General features: G+C 42.2%; 1 protein-coding gene across 1 annotated transcript in view; it reads left to right on the plus strand.

Moving 5' to 3' along the window:
* acvr1c (activin A receptor type 1C) overlaps positions 1–2,623 on the plus strand; it is a 45,243-nt gene extending 42,620 nt beyond the window's left edge. The window contains exons 8-9 of the mRNA XM_002933270.5: positions 1,100–1,230; positions 1,796–2,623. Coding sequence (XP_002933316.2) covers positions 1,100–1,230; positions 1,796–1,921 — 257 coding nt within the window. The 3' untranslated portion in view covers positions 1,922–2,623. The remainder of the gene's footprint in view (positions 1–1,099; positions 1,231–1,795) is intronic.
* Positions 2,624–18,919: the final 16,296 nt, after the last annotated feature.

Genomic DNA, 18,919 nt, shown 5'->3' on the forward strand with positions numbered 1-18,919 from the left:
ATTTGCAGTTTATTGTACATTCATTTTTTTCAAGATTTGAAGATATGGGGGGTGTGTAATATGAATTTATTTTGTTACATTAGCGCCACCTGCTGTTCTATTTCCGACAGTGATATAGTCAAGGAACTTGTCAGGAGAAAGAAAGAGGGCCGGTTTGAAGTTCTTCTGGTTGGGAAAGTCCTCAAGATCTCTCAAAGATTATCTTGACGTTTCTAATATTTTTCCTAACCAGAAGAACATCAGACCAACCCTCTTTCTTCTAACAAGTCCATTGACTGGATCACAATTGGAAACTGGCCAGCAGGTGGGGCTCTTGTAATAAAATGCATTTGTATTAACAGTACATATATTCCTTAATATCTTGCAAAAGTGCTTAGAATAGCATCTCATCAATTTTATATTTACTTATTTTAAAGGTTTACTTATCTTTTAATAAGTGAATGTATAAATAATTTACGCTTGTTCTGTTTGCTACTACCTTGTATGAAGGTGTATAATTAGTTTTAGCCTTCTCTAACCTGCCATTCTGGATGGCCACAGCTCGTGCCATACCTAAACTTCATTATAATAAAGGAGAGGGAAAGGTAAAAACTAAGTAAGCTTTATCAGAAAGGTCTATGTAAATACAGCCATAAGCACTCACAGAAAGTCCTCTATCAAAAGAAACACAGGATTTCTTTCTTCTTTTGTTTACACGTGTTCTTCGGTATCAGACTTCGTCTCTCAGAAAAATCCTTCAGGGCACACGTCTGTTCAGTTTGCTCCTCTCTCCCCCTCCCTTCTCCTCCCCCCTCCTATGTCTCCTCTCTCCCCCTCCCGACTGTGCTGTAATCAGAGTTACCAGCAGCTAGAGCTGCAGCACGGATGTTACTGAGACCAAGCTAAAATGGCAGCTGATATCTTCAACAAACAGAGAAAGCTTCTAGGGCTGGTTACTCAGGTATGGTATAGCACTAATGTGGCGAATCTATTGGCAGTAAAATGCCTTTCCTTCTCCTTTAATACCATTTAAGAGAAGTTGATCACTTGTTACTTGTAGTTGTAATCAACAGTTTTGTTGCTCATTAAATCTTAAACACTTGGCACTAACCCATTACAGGAGTTGTTGATGAATACCAGTTGCCTTATTATGACATGGTGCCTTCGGACCCTTCTTTGGAAGACGTGAGGAAGGTGGTCTGTGAGCAGAAGTTGCGACCCAGCATACCAAACCAGTGGCAGAGTTTTGAAGTAAGTGTATAGGAAATTTAAAGCCTATACCCACGGAACAAATACTTAACCAACAGTTTATATCATATTAATTGGCCTATTAATAAATCTTACTAAACTGGAATATATATATCAGTAAATTTTTCCCTATTAAATCTTTTTCCTTGAGCCGCCACTTTGTGATGGTCTGTGTGCTTCCTCAGAGATGGTCTGTGTGCTTCCTTAGAGATCACATGACAGGAAATAATGCAGGAAGTAGTGTGGGAGTAAAGGAGAGAGCTTTGTCTATTAATGCGCTGATGTGACCTAACATGTATATGCTATTGGTTTGTTGTGTGCTACATGAATCATATGGTCCCAGGGGGCGGCCCTTAGTACTTAAAATGGCAGTTTTCTATTTAGGATTACCCAATAGCACATACTACTAAAAAGTATATTTTTATGAAAATGGTTTATTTAGATAAAGCAGGGTTTTACATATGGTCTTTATTATGTAAATTATGTAATTTAAAGAACCCTACATTGTTTGGGGGTATAGTTTTCCCTTTAAAGGAGCAGTTCTCTGATATTTATATTGTCATTTTAGGCTCTGCGAATCATGGGCAGAATAATGCGGGAATGTTGGTACGCCAACGGCAAGGCCCGGCTGACCGCCCTCCGCATCAAGAAGACCATCTCTCAGCTTTGTGTGGAGGAGGATTACAAGCTGTAAAAGGGCAAGCTCCCCCAGGGTACACAGACTGAGAGCGCTGTACTGGGGTCGGCTCGTAGCCTGTGTTTGTTCTACCTCAGAAGTAGCAAGTGCCAGACGGACGTACTGAGAGATGGCTCTGAAGGCAGCTTCTTGGTGACTGCGGTTCGTAAGCGGCTGATGGACTGACTTTTTTTATGGTATTATTGGGAAATGTATTTGCTTGAGAAATATGATCAGATATATTTTAGTACATTGAACCGGCAATGGCCTTGAAGCTCCAATTACCCCCAACACCTTCAAGAAGGAAATTTGCTTACAGGACCTTTGTAATGGGCCCCATTATTTATATTGAAACCAAAATAGCACAGTCCAACCTAAGGCCCTTCTGGTGCTGCAGGTTGGGCAGTTGATATCAACAGTCGCCATCTTGCCCTACTATCGCCATTTTACTCTGATCCTATAGCTGCTAACCTCCAACTCTCTAATTAGCAATTTCTGCTCTTTGTTACCACACCCCGTGCAGGGCCTTGGACAGTTACCCCATGTCGCGTCTTCTACAGACCACTCTGCACACTGTTTCCAATGAAAATCAGAGGATACTAGGCTATAGCACCCTGGTTCAGTGGCAGGGTGCCAGTTAGGGTAAAATTTGGGGTCAACTTGTCTTTTAGATATACCTCATTTAGGGTGAGATTTGGGGGTAAAAACATATTTGCTGAATGGTTGATGAACCAATTTTTGTAACTTTGTTGAGTTTATGAGCTGAGGAGGGTCCAGACCTAAGGTTGGTCATCCAAGAATGGCTTGACCTATAAATGTTCTACAGCTTATAGAATGGTTTCTAAACCCAGTGTCCCCATAAATTGCTGGACTACAACACCCAACATATTTGATAATATGTTGGAGAATTCTGGGTTTTGTACTCCAGCAATATATAGCAGCCCTAGATTAAACGGGTTGTTTACCTTTACGTTAACTTTTAGTATGTTATAGAATGTCCTATTCCTAGCAACTTAGCAATTGGTCTTCATTATTTATATTTTATGCCTTTCTCTTCTACATTTTTCCAGCTTTCAAATAGGGTTCTCCAACCCCGGTAGCCAAAAAAAACTATTGCTCTGTGAGTTTACAATTTTATCATTGTTCATTTTTATTACTTATCTTTCTATTCAGTCCCTCTCCTATTCATATTCTAGTCTCTCATTTAAACTACTGCCTGGTTGCTAAGGTAAACAAGACCCTAGCAACCAGTTACCAAAACTACAAAATATAGAAGAATGAAACCCAAGTGCAAATTGTCTCACAATATCACTGTTTATGTCATAGTAAAAGTTAATTCAAAAGTGAACAACCCCTTTAAGAAACAGCCACAATACCTATGTATAAGACTAGGGCCAAACCACTAGGTGTTATAGTAGGTAGATCCATTTATATATATAAAAAATTGTAATTACTGATAGGTAATCTGTGCGGATTGCCTTCTATATTGTGGCCTTCTATATTGTGGCAAGTAAGCAACATGAAAGGGAGAATATTAACAGAAATGTGTTATCAGATTTAATTTATGGTTTCCATGCCTGGAGACTGTAATTTAAGGGAAACAATTATGAAAATTGCAGTTGTACATTCTGCTGAGGTTATTTTGGGTCGTCGGTGGTTGACCTTATTTGCCGCTGATTCTACTGATGCAAAGAGCCGCCAATCGCTGCCAAGGGTTGTTTCCAACTTTTGCCTGTAGAGAATGCTGAGAGTTGTAGTTCAGCAGCAGCAGTGTATTCCTGGTAAAGGCAATGGGCAATGCCTGGTACTGTGCAATGGCAATGTTCCCAGTTTATAGAAAGGGAAAGTTACGGAAAGCCTGTCTCCATATGGAAAGCCTGTCTCCATAGACTCCATTTTAATCAAATAATTCAGAATTTTAAAACTGATTTCCTTTTTCTCTGTAGTAACAAAGCAGTACCTTGTAACTGATCCCAACTAAGATATAAATAATCATTATTGGATACAAAATAGTCCTGTTGGGTTTAATTAACATTTTATTGATTTTTTAGTAGACTTAAGGTATGGAGATCCAAATAACGGAAAGACCCCTTATCCGGAATACCCTTTGTCTCGAGCATTCAGGATAATGGGTCCTATACCTGTAGTATAATGTAGTGAATGCTATTTTGAGGCAGTTTGCAATTGGTCTTTATTTTTTGTTATTTGCAGTTTTTGAATTATTTAGCTTTTTGTTCAGCAGCTCTCTAATTTGGAATTGGAGCAGCTATCTGGTTGCTAGGCAGTGGTTGGAAAGAGAGGCAGAAGAATGAATAGAGGAGGGCTTAAATTAAAAGATAAGTAACAATAACAATAACATTATAGCCTCACAAAGCAGTAGTTTTTGGCTGCCGGGGGTCAGTGACCCCCATTTGGAAGCTAGAAAAAGTCAGAAAAGGAAACCAAATAATTAAAAAAAACTATAACAAATGAAGACCAATTGAAAAGTTTAGTAATAGGTCATTTTATAACATACCAAATGTTTACCTGAAGGTGAACCGCCCCTTTAAGACTATGGGAGCTATGGGAATAAAAGGTTGTCCTGCAATGTGCCTTTCCCGAAGCCACTTATCTGACAAGGGAGGGGTTAATGGGAAGCAGGTGAACCCAGTAGGGATGTGCAGCTCGGCCTGAAACAAGCTGGTTTACCTGCAGGTCATTGGGTTCAGGCCAACATCCAGGTTGAGTTTGGACCAAGCACTTCTCCCTCTCACAGCCTCAAGTTATAGGTGTGTGCTTGCCCCTCCCCATTTGTGATGTCAGAGATGGAGGTGTGCTTGCCCCTCCCCCTTTGTGATGTCAGAGATGGAGGTGAGTCAGGTACGGGTCTTTAAATAGTGGTGGATTGTGGGGTTGGGAGAAGGCAGGTTAGGGTTGGGTGCAGGTCTACTTTTTGTTGATCCGCACATCACTAGTATATAGAAGGTAACTATCCAGCTTTTATTAATTCCCCCCAAAAACCTTATACAAGTGAAGAGAGAAATGTGAAATTTTTCCCCTTGGCAATCTGTGTTGAGCTCTGTTGTCTCTGCTCGATAAATACTCCCCATAGTGATAATCTTCTTTGGAAGCTATTCGTGTCCGAAGGTGTTATCTTCACTGTTATCCTTACAGCTCCTGTGAAGAGAGGTCCCTCTAGTGGTGTATTACTGAATTGCTTTTCATAGTCATTCCTATTCCTGATAACATTTACACACAGAGAATATGGAGATAGAGATATAAAGAGGAGCAGTGTGCAGAGCTGGGAGTGGGCTAGCTGTATACTCCCCATGGGTGGATTAATGTATATTGGGTGCACAAACAAATATGCATTTGGAAGTAGTAGTACAAGTATAAGAAAAGCCTGCCAGTAGAGTGACACTGATAATGTGCTATTAAGGTACCTCCAACTGCTTCTATGATAGGCCCCACTATATACAGCACTGCAGGCCTGTCACCATTATTTGGGTCCCAAAACACAGCTCTAGGGCTCCTTTATTTGTGTTCCCATGCAGTGGCCTTTTAACACCCCCCATTCTTCTCTATGGAGGCTGTACCAATAGAGTGAATTCATCTGTGTTTGGCATTTCAGCCATCCTGTGGGTGAAGTTGGCCATACACTTAAAGATCTGTTTGTTTGGCCGAATGAGCAGATCTTCCCCCGTTATGCCCATCTTGAGCTGGGTGATATTGGGCCCACCTGATCATTTAGAACCTCAACAAGCCAATGTTGTTTTTGCCCTGATGGGATTTTGAAACCAACTTGGTCAACATCTACCTGAATATCAGCCAGATATCGGTCACACAGGGCCATTACATGGGCCAATAAGCCGCCAACTTGGTCCGAAAGAAACAAGTCAGCAGGTATTGGCTTGTGTATAGCCACCTTTAGAGTCAAGATTAAGATGAGTAGCTGTGGCAGGTCGGACTTGCACCAGTGTCGGACTGGGGTGTCATCCACCTCACTAGGGAGCTGCTACACTATTGTGCACCCCCATTCCCCCCCACCGCGTATCACACTTCCTTCTTGTGGCAGCGATGGGAGGAGGATCTCTGGCACCTGCAGTTACCAGTGGGGGCTGCGGGGCCCAACAGGTTTTCCCACCCCCCGGCGAGCCCAGTTTGACCCTGATTACCACTTTTTAAAAATTTTCAGACAATAGCACTTCTGCTTTATGGCGAGGTCGCTCTTAAATTAATTATGGCCAGTGGGTAGCAGACTGCCATGGGGATAAGGCGATTGCAAGTCGGATGGAGTAACATGTAAATATGCGCAGTGGAGGTCCAGTGTGGGTTTCAGAAATTGGACCCGTGCAATACTTCCATGCTCAGGTACAGTCCCCAAAAAAGTGTGTGTGAGTGGGGTGCGTTCCCATGAGGGGGACCACACAAAGAAGCCCCTGCACTGGAACACAAATGTGTAGGTACCCATAGACAAAGGTCCAAAGTGAGTAAAACTGATTTAACCCTTTGCAAAAAAAGTTTAGGGCGAAGACAGATGGGGAAATTAGTCACTGCGACTAAGAAAACCCCAGTCATTGTGACGGAAAACACAGTCACGGCGACCATGCATCTGACTATAGTCACCTCTATGTGGAGATTAGTTGCTGTGACTGGATTTTAAAAATTCTGGCGACTAATTGCCCCACCTGTCTTTGCCATTACAGCGCCAACACAAAAGCATAATCCTGCCAGTGCCATAGATTCTACATTTCCAGATCTCCTTTTAATCTATGTGCACAGGTACCGGCACAGAAAGGGATCCAATCTTCCCAGTGGGAGGTGTATAAAGGGAAGATAAACCCTAGAATAGTCCCTTGTGTGTGACCATTCTGCATTCATACCCTGGCACCCTGTTGGCATTCTCCTTAGGCACCAACCAGAAGGCAATGCCAAACCAAAACCAGAATTTACTGGATATCCTGATACCAAACCCAAATCACAGGCATAATAGAAGGGTCTGGGCTGCTGATAATTAGCTGTGACCAAATGAAGAAATTCCGCATCAAGTAAAACAAATTTCTCTTGTGCTGCCTTTATATGTCATGTAACTAGCTGGGAATATATGTGAGAAACCAGTATATTTGTGTTTGTGTTGTGTGTCCTGCACTTAATCCCAAATATTAACTGCTCTAATAATATCAGAATATGTAGAAGTATTGGCCGCAGAATGATGGTGAATGTGTTGCCTATACACTGCAATGTATGTTCTATATCCCAATACACCAAGCTCAGCCTGATTACTGCATTCACATATTTATACACATTCCCGCTTATTTTATTTTTTTTGTTTATGAACAATATTCTGCATCCGCAGTACCGGTGCTATGAGGAATTTACCCACCATATTTATTCTATTGTATGCGGTATAACTAAAGAACTTTTTTTTTTTTTCAAAGGAATCAAAAACATGCATCAAAACATTGTCTAACGTCGTTTTTTTTTCTGGATTTCAAGATATTAGCAGTACTCATGCTACCAATGATGAACTAATGGGTTCCATCTTGATTCACAGCCAAATCTGTATCATTTGGGACTGAGGCTATGGCCTGGCAGGATATAATCTATAGGGGTCTATTTGGGTCACAGATATTATCACCATTGCTGTTTTCAAGGTCCTTGACAGATTATGTAGCAGAAGAAGATCCACTTTGGTTGATTTAGAACCTTAAGGGCACATTGGGTGCCCCAAGGACAATTAAGCTCCCAGTATGACCTTCTCAATACACCGAATAGGAATGCCGAAGGTAAAACATATTAATTATGGAATTGTATAAAATTGCACAAGAAGACAATTTTTTGTGATTATGTTATTCATGTGTTACCTGCGCATCCCAATGACAAGATATTTTTGGGTGCTTTGGCCTCTGTGGGTGAGCATCCGTGGGCCATGACCCTAAAGAAAACTAAACCTAATTATTGACCATAGTGCTCCCTGCATGGACCCCCTCTGTCCTCCTGAGCCACTGCAACCACTAAGCTCCCATGTAGCCATCAGCCTGAAACAGTGGCCCCATGTTTGGCTGCTCTACTCCTACACAGGAGAATGTGCGGATCTGGGGCAGGCTTCCAGGCATGGGAAAGAAGGGCTGTTTTCCAGAGTAGTCACAACATCCCTTTGGTCTGTAACTGGGTTTAGTTTTCTTTTAACAAGACTGTTGCCGCTGCACTTTTATTATGGCACAAAAGAAGCAGAGAGGCCTCCCAATTCCATGTCCATACCTCCCAACATTAATCACAAGCCATGCCCATTTCTGCCCAAGCCACACCTCACAATCCTTACCAAACCCCACCCCCTTTTCCAATGTGGTCTATGAATGAGGATAGATGCTCGGTAGGTACATGTTAGCTCCTACCCAAGAGCAACAAAACCAAAGAGTTTCAATGCTTATTAGAATGTTTTATGGAATTAGTATTATGATGGTCACATGGGATTACATACTAATAAGATTAATAAACAGCAACAAAGCTGGTTCATGCTAAAATTCAGATTATTACAGTGGTTACATGGTTAACCTGAGGTCCGCCAGATGTTGGAATTGTAGTTCAGCAACATCTGTAGAACCTCCATGATGTATTAGGTATCATTTTGACTTGCTGTGACCTTAAATCATGGCCTGCTTTATAGCACACTGTGTCTTGTCTTTGTGCCGTGTAGCAAATTATATGTGCTCTATACCTAGGGGTGTTAAACCCGCTGCCCTACAGCTTTTTGTGGGTGCTGGGACTCGTAGAGAGCCACAGGCTATAGAATCCTTTGCAATATATTCATGTATTATACAGAATAAGCCAAACACAAGTATCTCTAACACCTGCGGATATTTATTCTGCGGAACACGCAACGGCGCATTAAGACCTCGGCTTTTAGGTGTAACTCTATCAATGTATTTTTGATGCATTATTTTTATCCACAAGTATTGTTTTGTAAAGTGGTCACTATAGTCTATCCTCTTATCAGTGTTTCCGTGAAATATCAAATTATATTTTAAATAAAAAAAATTAAAAAACAACACGTTTTTGTCTGATTTATTTTTTTGAGGGATCGGGGTGAAGTGACTTGTTGAGCAGTTCAGGCACTTGAGTCTGCAGACGAGTCTTCTCTGTGTTCTTTAGAGTGCTCTCTGGGGGCATATTTTGGGCAATGACTGGGAGTGGTGCTCTGCTCTGACAGGATGAATGCAGCAATGCCCACTGGCTGCCACAGTTGGAAATATCCTACTTTCAGGGCATTGAAGAAATGCTGCCCCTGTTGACTGCTGCTGGGATTCATCATTTTTTTTTTTTAAATCTTTTTAGGGGTCAATTTCTTTCCCTTTATGAATACAGGGGCAGTTGGGGGAGGAACATAGGTGCCCCCCTCTAGCCCCCTACCTGGCATCTCAAGCAGGTGCAGGCCACAGTTGCATTATATTCAGCCCTATTGCAGGTGTTAAGCACAGGGCTGCATTGTGCCCAATGGCGCTGCGTCCACACCATGTAAACCTCAGCAACATCCTGGGCACAAGGGCTTCTTGAATGAGCAATAAGGGGTACAATACACCCCATGGTGCTCTAGCACTTTGTGGGTGCAAAGAAGGCTCCATGTGCTTCCTAGCAACCAGAAAATGATATTTGCTAGCTTTGTACGTAAAGGGCAATGGCGCATGTAAGGGTAGTGGTGCATGTGATTTGTCCCCCACCTTATGTATAATAAAACCAAATATGGTAAATACAGTATCATGGTGTGCTTGAAAGCATGGGACCCCTGTAATTAACAACAGCCGCTAAGTTTGGGGGTCCAGATGAGCCCATGTTCCCATAGATTCTATACCTTGAACCTATTGCACAGTGTAATGGATGTGCAAGTGCTTTGTGCCATGCCTTACATTGTGGGCACAACTTGTGCCAACATATTCACTATTCTCTAACAAACGCAAGTCAGAACACAAGAAGCGTGGCAGTGCAATCTAAGGCGGAATGATAAAGAATGGTTCTTTGTGATTTGTGCCAGTTGTCATGCCCATTTTAGTAAATAAGCTGATGGACATAGTAACACATGATCTTTATATAATGATAATATATCACATAAATGAGCAATAGGTCTTGCCCACCCTTAAAGTTGCCAACTGTAAATTAAAATATATTACAATCAGTGTAACTTTCCGTGGCTGTTAAAGCTCCCCAAAACCTTTCTTTTGTGAACTAAAAGGAGACTCGTTTACCCGCAGATTCACACACAAAATACAAAATGAGAGAGAGAGGAAAGAAAGGGCGCAGGGCGGCACGCTGTATGCTCCCTACACCTCTGTGGGTGTGCCAGGCACTGACAATGGGTTTCCTGTGTTCACCACAAAACAGAAACGGATCGGCCTCTTACATACTGTCAAAGTATACATTTTAAAATGGAATCAGATTTCAACCTTTTGTTAAAAAAACAGAAGCGCGCGATGGCAAATAGAAGACGACCATTGTTATAAAGGCACTTAGGGTGAAACGGGGAAAAGAGGAGATTTAAACAAAAAGGAGCAAACGTTTGATTGTTTTATAGTTCTCTTCTTTTGTCACTCTCTTTGTAGTAACCCCTACTTTTCCCTATAACAAAGTTAGTTACACCCGTGCCTATTGATATGTCCCCTGACATACCAGTCTTGGAGACTACTCCTTTGCTTCTGAGCTTGGATAGGGGTTCCAGTGTCAGACTGGGACCCCAGGGGCCCACCAGAAAACCTTAGACCCAAGGTCCACTCTCAAAACTATTTTTCCTCCTTTCCTCACCCAACCTCTTTATTCTCCTAGTCTCTTTTATTTACATGCTAGCATCTATTCCTCCATCTATTTCTCCTCTTTGTTCCCATTCAGAAATAGCAAATGACCATGAAACAGGCCAAATGGTCAGGAGCAGGGGGGCCCACTGACACCTGGGCCCACCGAAAGTTTTCCTGGTATCCTGGTGGGCCAGTCCGGCACTGGGGGTTGCTAAGAATAACTATGCTGTGACCAGATCAAGCCACCGCACGAGACACCTGGGGGCAAAAAAAAAATGGCGCTGTTGTGCTCCCCTGCGAAGTACCCCCAAGGTGGTTCATTTGTTGAACTAACTGAAGCTCATGGTGCGCTTGCTAAGGTGCAAGAAACCCTGTACATTAAACATACCATACATTTAATACAGGGCTGGGGGTACAACCAAACAGGTCTGGACTGGGACTGAAAATAGGCCCTGGCATTTCCAGTACACAGAGGCCCAAACAGCGCTCCTACCAGCGCAATAAATAGTGACTGTCTATGGCATCTTACAGCAGCCCCTCTGGCATTTACCAGAACATACAGATTGCCAGTCCGGGCCTGCAACCAAAGGCCAGCTGAATTTGATTTGGGGGGATCTTTATTATATACCAAAATTAAAATTAACTTAAAGGTGAGATTTGGGGAGATCACTTATTTGTTGTACTAGTTATACTTGAAAATATGGCTGATACAGAGCAATCCCAATGAAGTCTTTATACAAAATGGGACATAGGTCTAGAAATCACTAGGAGATGGCCCCCAGGCCCAGAGAGAATTCTGCATATTAGATGTGCAAGGGCATGTATACTTCATCCCTTTAAAAGCATAGTCATTCCTAAAACTATAAACAGGACTGTATGCAGTTACCCACTGCCCAACAACCATTTTGATTACCAGTGAAATACCAATTCATTGGTTGGGCAGCATCTACATGACAAATACGTGGGCAGGCCTAATGTCAGAGAATGCAACACAGATTCTATGCCAGATAGACAATCTAATTGGACTCTGCAGTCACACATTGGTGAACTACACTTTTGCGTAGGAAAGAAGAAACTGAAACAGGAGGGGGAATGTAGTAAGGAAAAAGTAGCCACACTTTCAACTGTTCATTTCCATATTTAGACAAGATGCTAAATAATAGGTTCATCCCTACTTCAATTTAAACCAAAAAATGAATCTGGGTTTTGGTCTAGAACAATCTGGTAATCTGGATCCATAGATGCATGAATCTGCAAGGCCTACATGGAAAGATGCACAGAGGTCTAAACCAATAAAGTAGGTCAATTCCATTTCCATTTCATCAAAACTATCTGAATTGTTGGGTGAGTGTTGGCTCAAAAAAATCACAGAAACTCACTTGCATGTCCCTAATAAGTAGGGCTGTAGGGCAGTGATTGTCAGACACTATGTATTGAGTCAGCCATTTGAAGTCCAATGTTGTATTAGGCCCCCCGTATCCGGGTAAGGCAACAAGCACTGACCTCAAATGTCTTTCTCATTGGCTTTGTACATATTTTGTTTTTCCTGTTACAAATTGTCAATGTGAGAGTGAGAATCTTCTCTTCCTGTTCTCTTTTCTCAGTTATGCTATGCACATTGGGGCTTTTATATAAAGGAGCGTGGGGCTGGAACCTTGTTTTAGAGGAAATAACGATGTGCTCGTAAATGCCATCTCTCGGAACGCGTTGAACCATCCGTGGCAAAAGAGTTTCACCTACTCGCAGCCAGATAATGTGAGACATTGATTCACTTAGAGCCAAGCAGGCAAAACTGAGGCAAACTTTATTGGAACCAATAGTAGTTACCCCGGACACATCAGTGCTAGGTACCAGCTGGTGTGTTGGTGACAACAACCAAGTCCACTTTCATTAATCATGGGGCCCCTTACTGAACCCTTTCTAATTATAGGCCTACTGATTACTGGTGAGACCTAGCAACAAGTAAAATGGGGCATGCATGGTAACAGTAACTGTGGTTTAGGGTTAGGGTTAGAGTATTAGGGTTGGGGTTAGCATATTAGGGTTAGGGTTACCCTAACTGCAAACTCCATGATAGGAACCCTGCTTTTTCCATAAAGGAAGCAAAATGGTATCAAATCTCATCTCTTGGATCCTCCTTTTGCTACCCCCCATCAGATACAGATTTTCGTTCACACAGATTACTTGAAAGTCACCCTATTTTGCTCCGCCCACCCACTTACCAGTAACAGTCCAGTCCCCCACTCCAAGTGACACCAGTAGGGGAAGTGATAGAGGGCATTGGTGTAACTAGGGGACCAGGCCTCTAGGTTCCGCATGTGGTGTCCGCGGTGCACTCGCTGCTGTCCCGGTAGTTACATTAATGATAGAGGAAACCAGTGACCAATATAGGGGGGCTTGGGGGAGCAAGTGGGAGGGTGGTATTTTCGGGTTATGCCAGGCCATGTAGTGTTGCCTTTACCACTAATGGGAAAAGTTTTGGGAAGGTTTACATGGCCTATAAAGATTTTTTCTTATGAATGTTATCCAAAATTCTTTTATATAGAAGCAGAGAGAACTTAAAATAGAGTTTCCCCTTAAGCTGTAAAAAAACGACCGTTAGAATTCCTATCAAAGCGCTAATGAAGTAAAATTGATCATTGGTATTTAAACTTTCCTGACACAAGTGCCGTATGTATTTCATAAAGCCACTGGATGGGCTAAATAGGAATAAAAAAATATATAAAAGTAGCATAAACCCACCGTAAAAATGACAGATTCCTAATATGCAAGGTGCCGGCTGCCCAGGGACCCATCAAACCGCTCAGCCGCTGGATTGTCTAATGAAAGGGGTCGGCGGATAAAACGAGGCGGCAAGGGAGGGAGCGTTAAACTAATGATTAGAAGAGAATTTATGTGGGAGAGGGTAAGATTTATCAAACATAATGGTGGGTGAAAGCCTCTAATATTTTAGCATAAAGGGATAATTTACCATCTCATTTATGGGCCTGATTTCCAACAAATTTCCCATTTGAAGTCGGCCATCAATTCTAGGTGGTTTAGAAGATCACAAGTTGTAAATCGCCATGCCCCAGAGAGGAATAACATATTAGCCATTCCAACAAAGTGGAAGATTACTTTTAGCTGTTTCAGACTACAATTCCCAGCAACCCCAGGCTTAAAGGGGGTATAAACCTCTCAGCTAGCTGTGTGATTCCACCCAAGTGTTGCCAGTATTCTTTAAGATATTATCAAGGGTTAGGCTGATGCCACACATGGCATTTTTACGCTGCGTATTTTCTCAGCCTCAAAACGCCGCACAAGCCACACAGCCCCTAACTATGGCGTTTTTCAGCCTAGAACTGGTGACGTAAGCAAATCCCGTTTCCATGGTGCTAATAGTGCAAAATAGTAAAAAAAGCTGCGTATTTACGCTAGGTCTGGCAGCTGCCTTTGTGTATACATAGGAATAGCTTGCTTTGCAAATACTGGCGTATTTCAGCCAACGCTTGAAAAATCCGTGCTAAGGCGTTTTCTAGCGTATTTACGCTTTGTGTGGTTTGCCTCGAGTCTTTTCAAGTTATTTCTATGGATGATGATATCGGCCGTTTTTCAGCCGCTGAGAGAATTAGAAAATACGCAGCATAAAAACCACACGTTTGGCATCAGCCTTAAAGCATAAGGGGCATGAATTTTACACAAAGGGACACATATTGCTGGGGTACAAAGGCTAAAGTAGTCCAGCAACCATAGAGTAGGGTTGCCACCTGGCCAGTAAAATATCAGCCAAGGCCAGGGCCTGTATTACAGGATGCAGTTCGCTTTCCTTGGCGAATAAACTTCACTGACCAGCCTATTTACTTCACAAACTGCCCCTTTGTAAACCTGCCCCCTGCCCAGCTAGTATAGTCTCTAGAAAAGGTGGCAAGCGTACCATAGAGATGGACCATTAAAAAAGAACTAAGTCCAGCCATGAAGCTGTCCCACTGCGCCCCCTAGTTCTCTATTAAGGATGATGAAAGTTAATTACACATGGAAACAAATTCACCAATGAGAAATTTACTAAACAAAAACGTAATTAGATGCAAGAGAATTCACCAATGAGAATGCTGATTCCCACAGTGAATTTTTGGCTTCATTATTAATAATTATTCATTATTTCATTGGAATCAGACATGGGATAAAGTACATACTAAGAAACTGTGCTTAATGCTCCCATCTCCAGATGTAGGAAAAACGAACATGGAGCAAGATTTGCACAGATCAGTGGGATTCTCATTGAAGGATTATTTTGCATTTTATCGCAGCCACAGGCCCTGGAGAGCTGGGGAAAAGATTTACTGAGCAATGTTACTTTAAGAATATAACCTTTATGTTGCTGCACTACAACTCACAGCATGTCTTAGCCTTGATAAAATATTAAAGTATGTTGAGATTTGTAGTTTAGCAAAAACCACATACCTGTATTTTATATAATGCTTTAAAGACATTATACAGCATTCACTGCCCCAGCAGAGCTTACAGTCTAATGCCCCTTTTATCAGTAACCAATTTAGGCATTTGGAGTGTGAAAAAAAAAACGGAGAGGGAGGAAACCCACTCAGACACATGGAGACCATAGAACAGTGATCTCCAACCAGTGGCTTGTGAGCTCCCCAACCCCTTGCATGTTGCTCTCAGTGCCCCCAAACCAGGGAGTTATTTTTGAATTCCTGACTTGGGGGCAAGTTTTGGTTGAATAAAAACAAGATTTCCTACCAAATAAAGCCCCCTGTAAGCTGATAGGGTGCATAGAGGCCCCTAATAGCCAATCTTAGCCCTTATTTGGCTCCTCCATGAACTTTTATGGTGCTTGTGTTGCTCTCCAAGTCTTTTTACATTTGACTGTGGCTCACGAGTAAGAAAGGTTGGGGACCCCGGCCATAGAATATAGATAGAACATATAACTGGAAGTTTATCTGAGGAATCAGGTTATGGGTGAAACTGGCTGCATCGGCATACAAAGAAATACAAGATATGCGGTGATAACCATCAGCCTGACTCAGAGAGGACATTCAGGCTGTGAATGTGAATATATGTCATACATAATCATAATGAATAAGGGCAGTTACTTAACTTAGCAGGTTTGATTCCAGCTTGGGCAATGCAAGGAGTTTGTTCTCCCAGTGAGGGTTTCTTTCAAAAACATACAGGAAGGTTAACTGGCACCTTATTAAACAGGCCATAATGAATGTTATAGGGACCTTAGATTGTAAGCTCTGGTCCTTACTGTGCCTGATCTGCCCAGTAACCAACCAGCAGCAGCAGGGTTGTGATTGGCTGCTATAAAGCCCTGTAAAGCCATGGGACTCACCCCTCACATGAAGCAGCCCAGGAATAGCTTTGTGTCAGCACTCCCCCTTTCATGTTACTATTACAGCAAAAGTGATTATTGTTGGCAGGTTTGGTTTATAATATGCTGTTCTGGTTCAGGCTTCAAGGACGCCCTGTAATTAAGGTGCCCATACACCTTAAGATCCGCTCGCTTGTGATGTTGCCAAGCGAGCGGATCTTCTCCCGATATCCCCCACCTACTGGTGGGCGATATCGGGAGAATACAGGCTAATTCGATCGTTTGGCCCTGGGGCCAAACGATTGAATTATAATGATGGCATAGGCAAAGTTGGATCCGACTAGATTTTTAAACCTGCCCGATCGCGATCTGGCCGATTTCAGGCCAGATATTGGTCGGACAGTCCTATCCACAGTGCCCATACACGGGCCGATTAGCTGGCGAAGGGACCGATATTGGCAGCTAGAATCGGCCGTGTATGGGGACCTTTAGTGCTTGATCTATTTATTAAGAACAGGACTAGCCTGCACCCTCTGACAATTTGCCCCTTTTGAACAGCACAGAAATTCCCCCTGGCGCATTAGACCTTAGACTATTTAGACCTTTAATGTTTCTCCTCTATATAAGTTCTTGCTTCACTATAATTATTGCAGATGGTGGCTCTCAGTGCTGCAACGCATTTCTTCTGGGCAGACACAATAAAACAAAATAAAACTTGATTACATTAGAGGACAGGGGGTATTAGATGGGAACACAGACCCACCGATATAAAGGGGAAGCAAAATCAACCTAATCGCACAAGTCATAGTTGACACAACTTAACCCCAACCTACCAATATCTTTATGAGCGGAGTTTCCTGGAAACTAAAGTTTTCTTTCATCACTGAAACTGTTACTCACCGTGTGGTCCAACTGCCACCAATTCACATGAAGTATCATAAAGTGCCTACAGATTTAGCAGAAACCTGCAGCCATGGTTATATCAGCTTGTCATGTTATAATTATATATATATTGTGCACCTTGCCAACACTAGTTACATAAGGGAATGGTTAAACATCATATTTGCCTATGAAAGGAAAGGAAGGCAGACAATTAAAGGGGAACTAAATATTGTTCCTCAAGCACATTTTGCCCACATTTTACTGGACAAAAAAATTTTGTATACTCCAACATGTTGTCAAAAGTTAAAGGAACTTTATACCCCCAAAATGAACAGACAGTTTATATCATATTAAGTGGCATATTGAAGAATCTTACCAAACTGGAACATATAGATACCAGTAAATATTGTCCTTTTACATCTTTTCCCTTGAGCCGCCATTTAGTGATGGGCTGTGTGCTTCCTCAGAGATCAGCTGACAGGAAATAATGCAGCTCTAACTGTAACAGGAAGTAGTGTGGGAGTAAAAGGCAGAACTCTGCCCATTCATTGGCTGATGGGGCCTAGCATGTATGTGTGCCTTGGCTTGTTTGTGTGCACTGTGAATCCTATGATCCCAGGGGGCGGCACTTAGGACGTAAAATTGCAATTTTCTATTTAGAATTACCCAATGGAACATACTTATAAAAAAAGTATATTTTATGAGAATGGTTTATTTAGGTGAAATAGGGTTTAAGATAAGGTACATATATGGAGAGACCTATAGTTTTCCTTTACAGCATGAAGGCTGTAGTCCATCAACATTGGGATTGTAGCGCCATAGTCCATATGATTTAAAGAGAATCCTCCAACAATCTGCAGAACTGGCTTAATAAATGGACAAAGGGGACATTTGCCCAGGACCCACCAAGACAGGGGGCCCACCATGAGGACCTTTAGAGATCTTTTAAAACTTTTGACTGAAGCAACCCCCCCCCAGGAATGGCAGAGCCCTATAACAACACAAATATATGGTTTCTCTAAAACACACTTTTAAATTTTGGGTCTACAATGGTTTATTTGCTCAAATGGATGTTGGTCCAGGGTGATACGCCCTGATGATCTTTGTAAATCTGACTCCAAAATCGCACATTTTGCTCATTATATGTTTGACCCAAGAAAGATGACTGACACAGTGCTGCTAAGCAGGATATTTCACAAGTCCCTGGTAAGGCCTCGCCCTGAGTATGGGGGGCAGTTTTGGCCTCCAGTCCTTAAGAAGGATATTAATGAGCTGGAGAGAGTACAGAGACTGCAACTAAACTGGTAAAGGGGATGGAAGGGTTAAACTATGAGGTGAGACTGTCAGGGTTGGGGTTGTTTTCTCTGGAAAAGAGGCGCTTGCGAGGGGACATGATTACTCTGTACAAGTACATTAGAGGGGATTATAGGCAGATGGGGGGATGTTCTTTTTTCCCATAAAAACAATCAGCGCACCAGAGGCCCCCCTTTAGATTAGAGGAACGGAGCTTCCATTTGAAGCAGCGTAGGGGGTTCCTCACGGTGAGGGCAGTGAGGTTGGGGAATGCCCTTCCTAGTGATGTGGTAATGGCAGATTCTGTTAATGCCTATAAGAGGGGCCTGGATGAGTTCTTGATCAATCAGAATATCCAAGGCTATTGTGATACTAATATCTACAGTTAGTATTAGTGGTTGTATATATAGTTTATGTATGTGAGTGTATAGATAGGTTTATTTGGAAGGGTTGAACTTGATGGAATACTCTTGCATCTATAATGGAATATTGCGCCACCTACTTCAGAAAGTTAGGGGACAAGGTGGGATAGTTTTATGGAAGGTTTAGATTTTCTTAATTAGTGCACCTATAATCGCTGCCTTGCTTTGAGCCCATGATAGCTAAGCGCTATATAAATAATACCCTTACCCTATGTCAGGCCTCTTGCTGTTATAAACCTACAACTGGATTCAAATCAAAATAATCCTCCAAAGAGAATCCCAGCTGATCTGTGTAAATCTGGCTCCAAGTTCCTGCAACTGCAGTTGGGAGCTTTAAGCACAGTTT

This window comes from Xenopus tropicalis, chromosome 9 (assembly GCF_000004195.4).
Source record: "Xenopus tropicalis strain Nigerian chromosome 9, UCB_Xtro_10.0, whole genome shotgun sequence".
NCBI lineage: Eukaryota > Metazoa > Chordata > Amphibia > Anura > Pipidae > Xenopus > Xenopus tropicalis.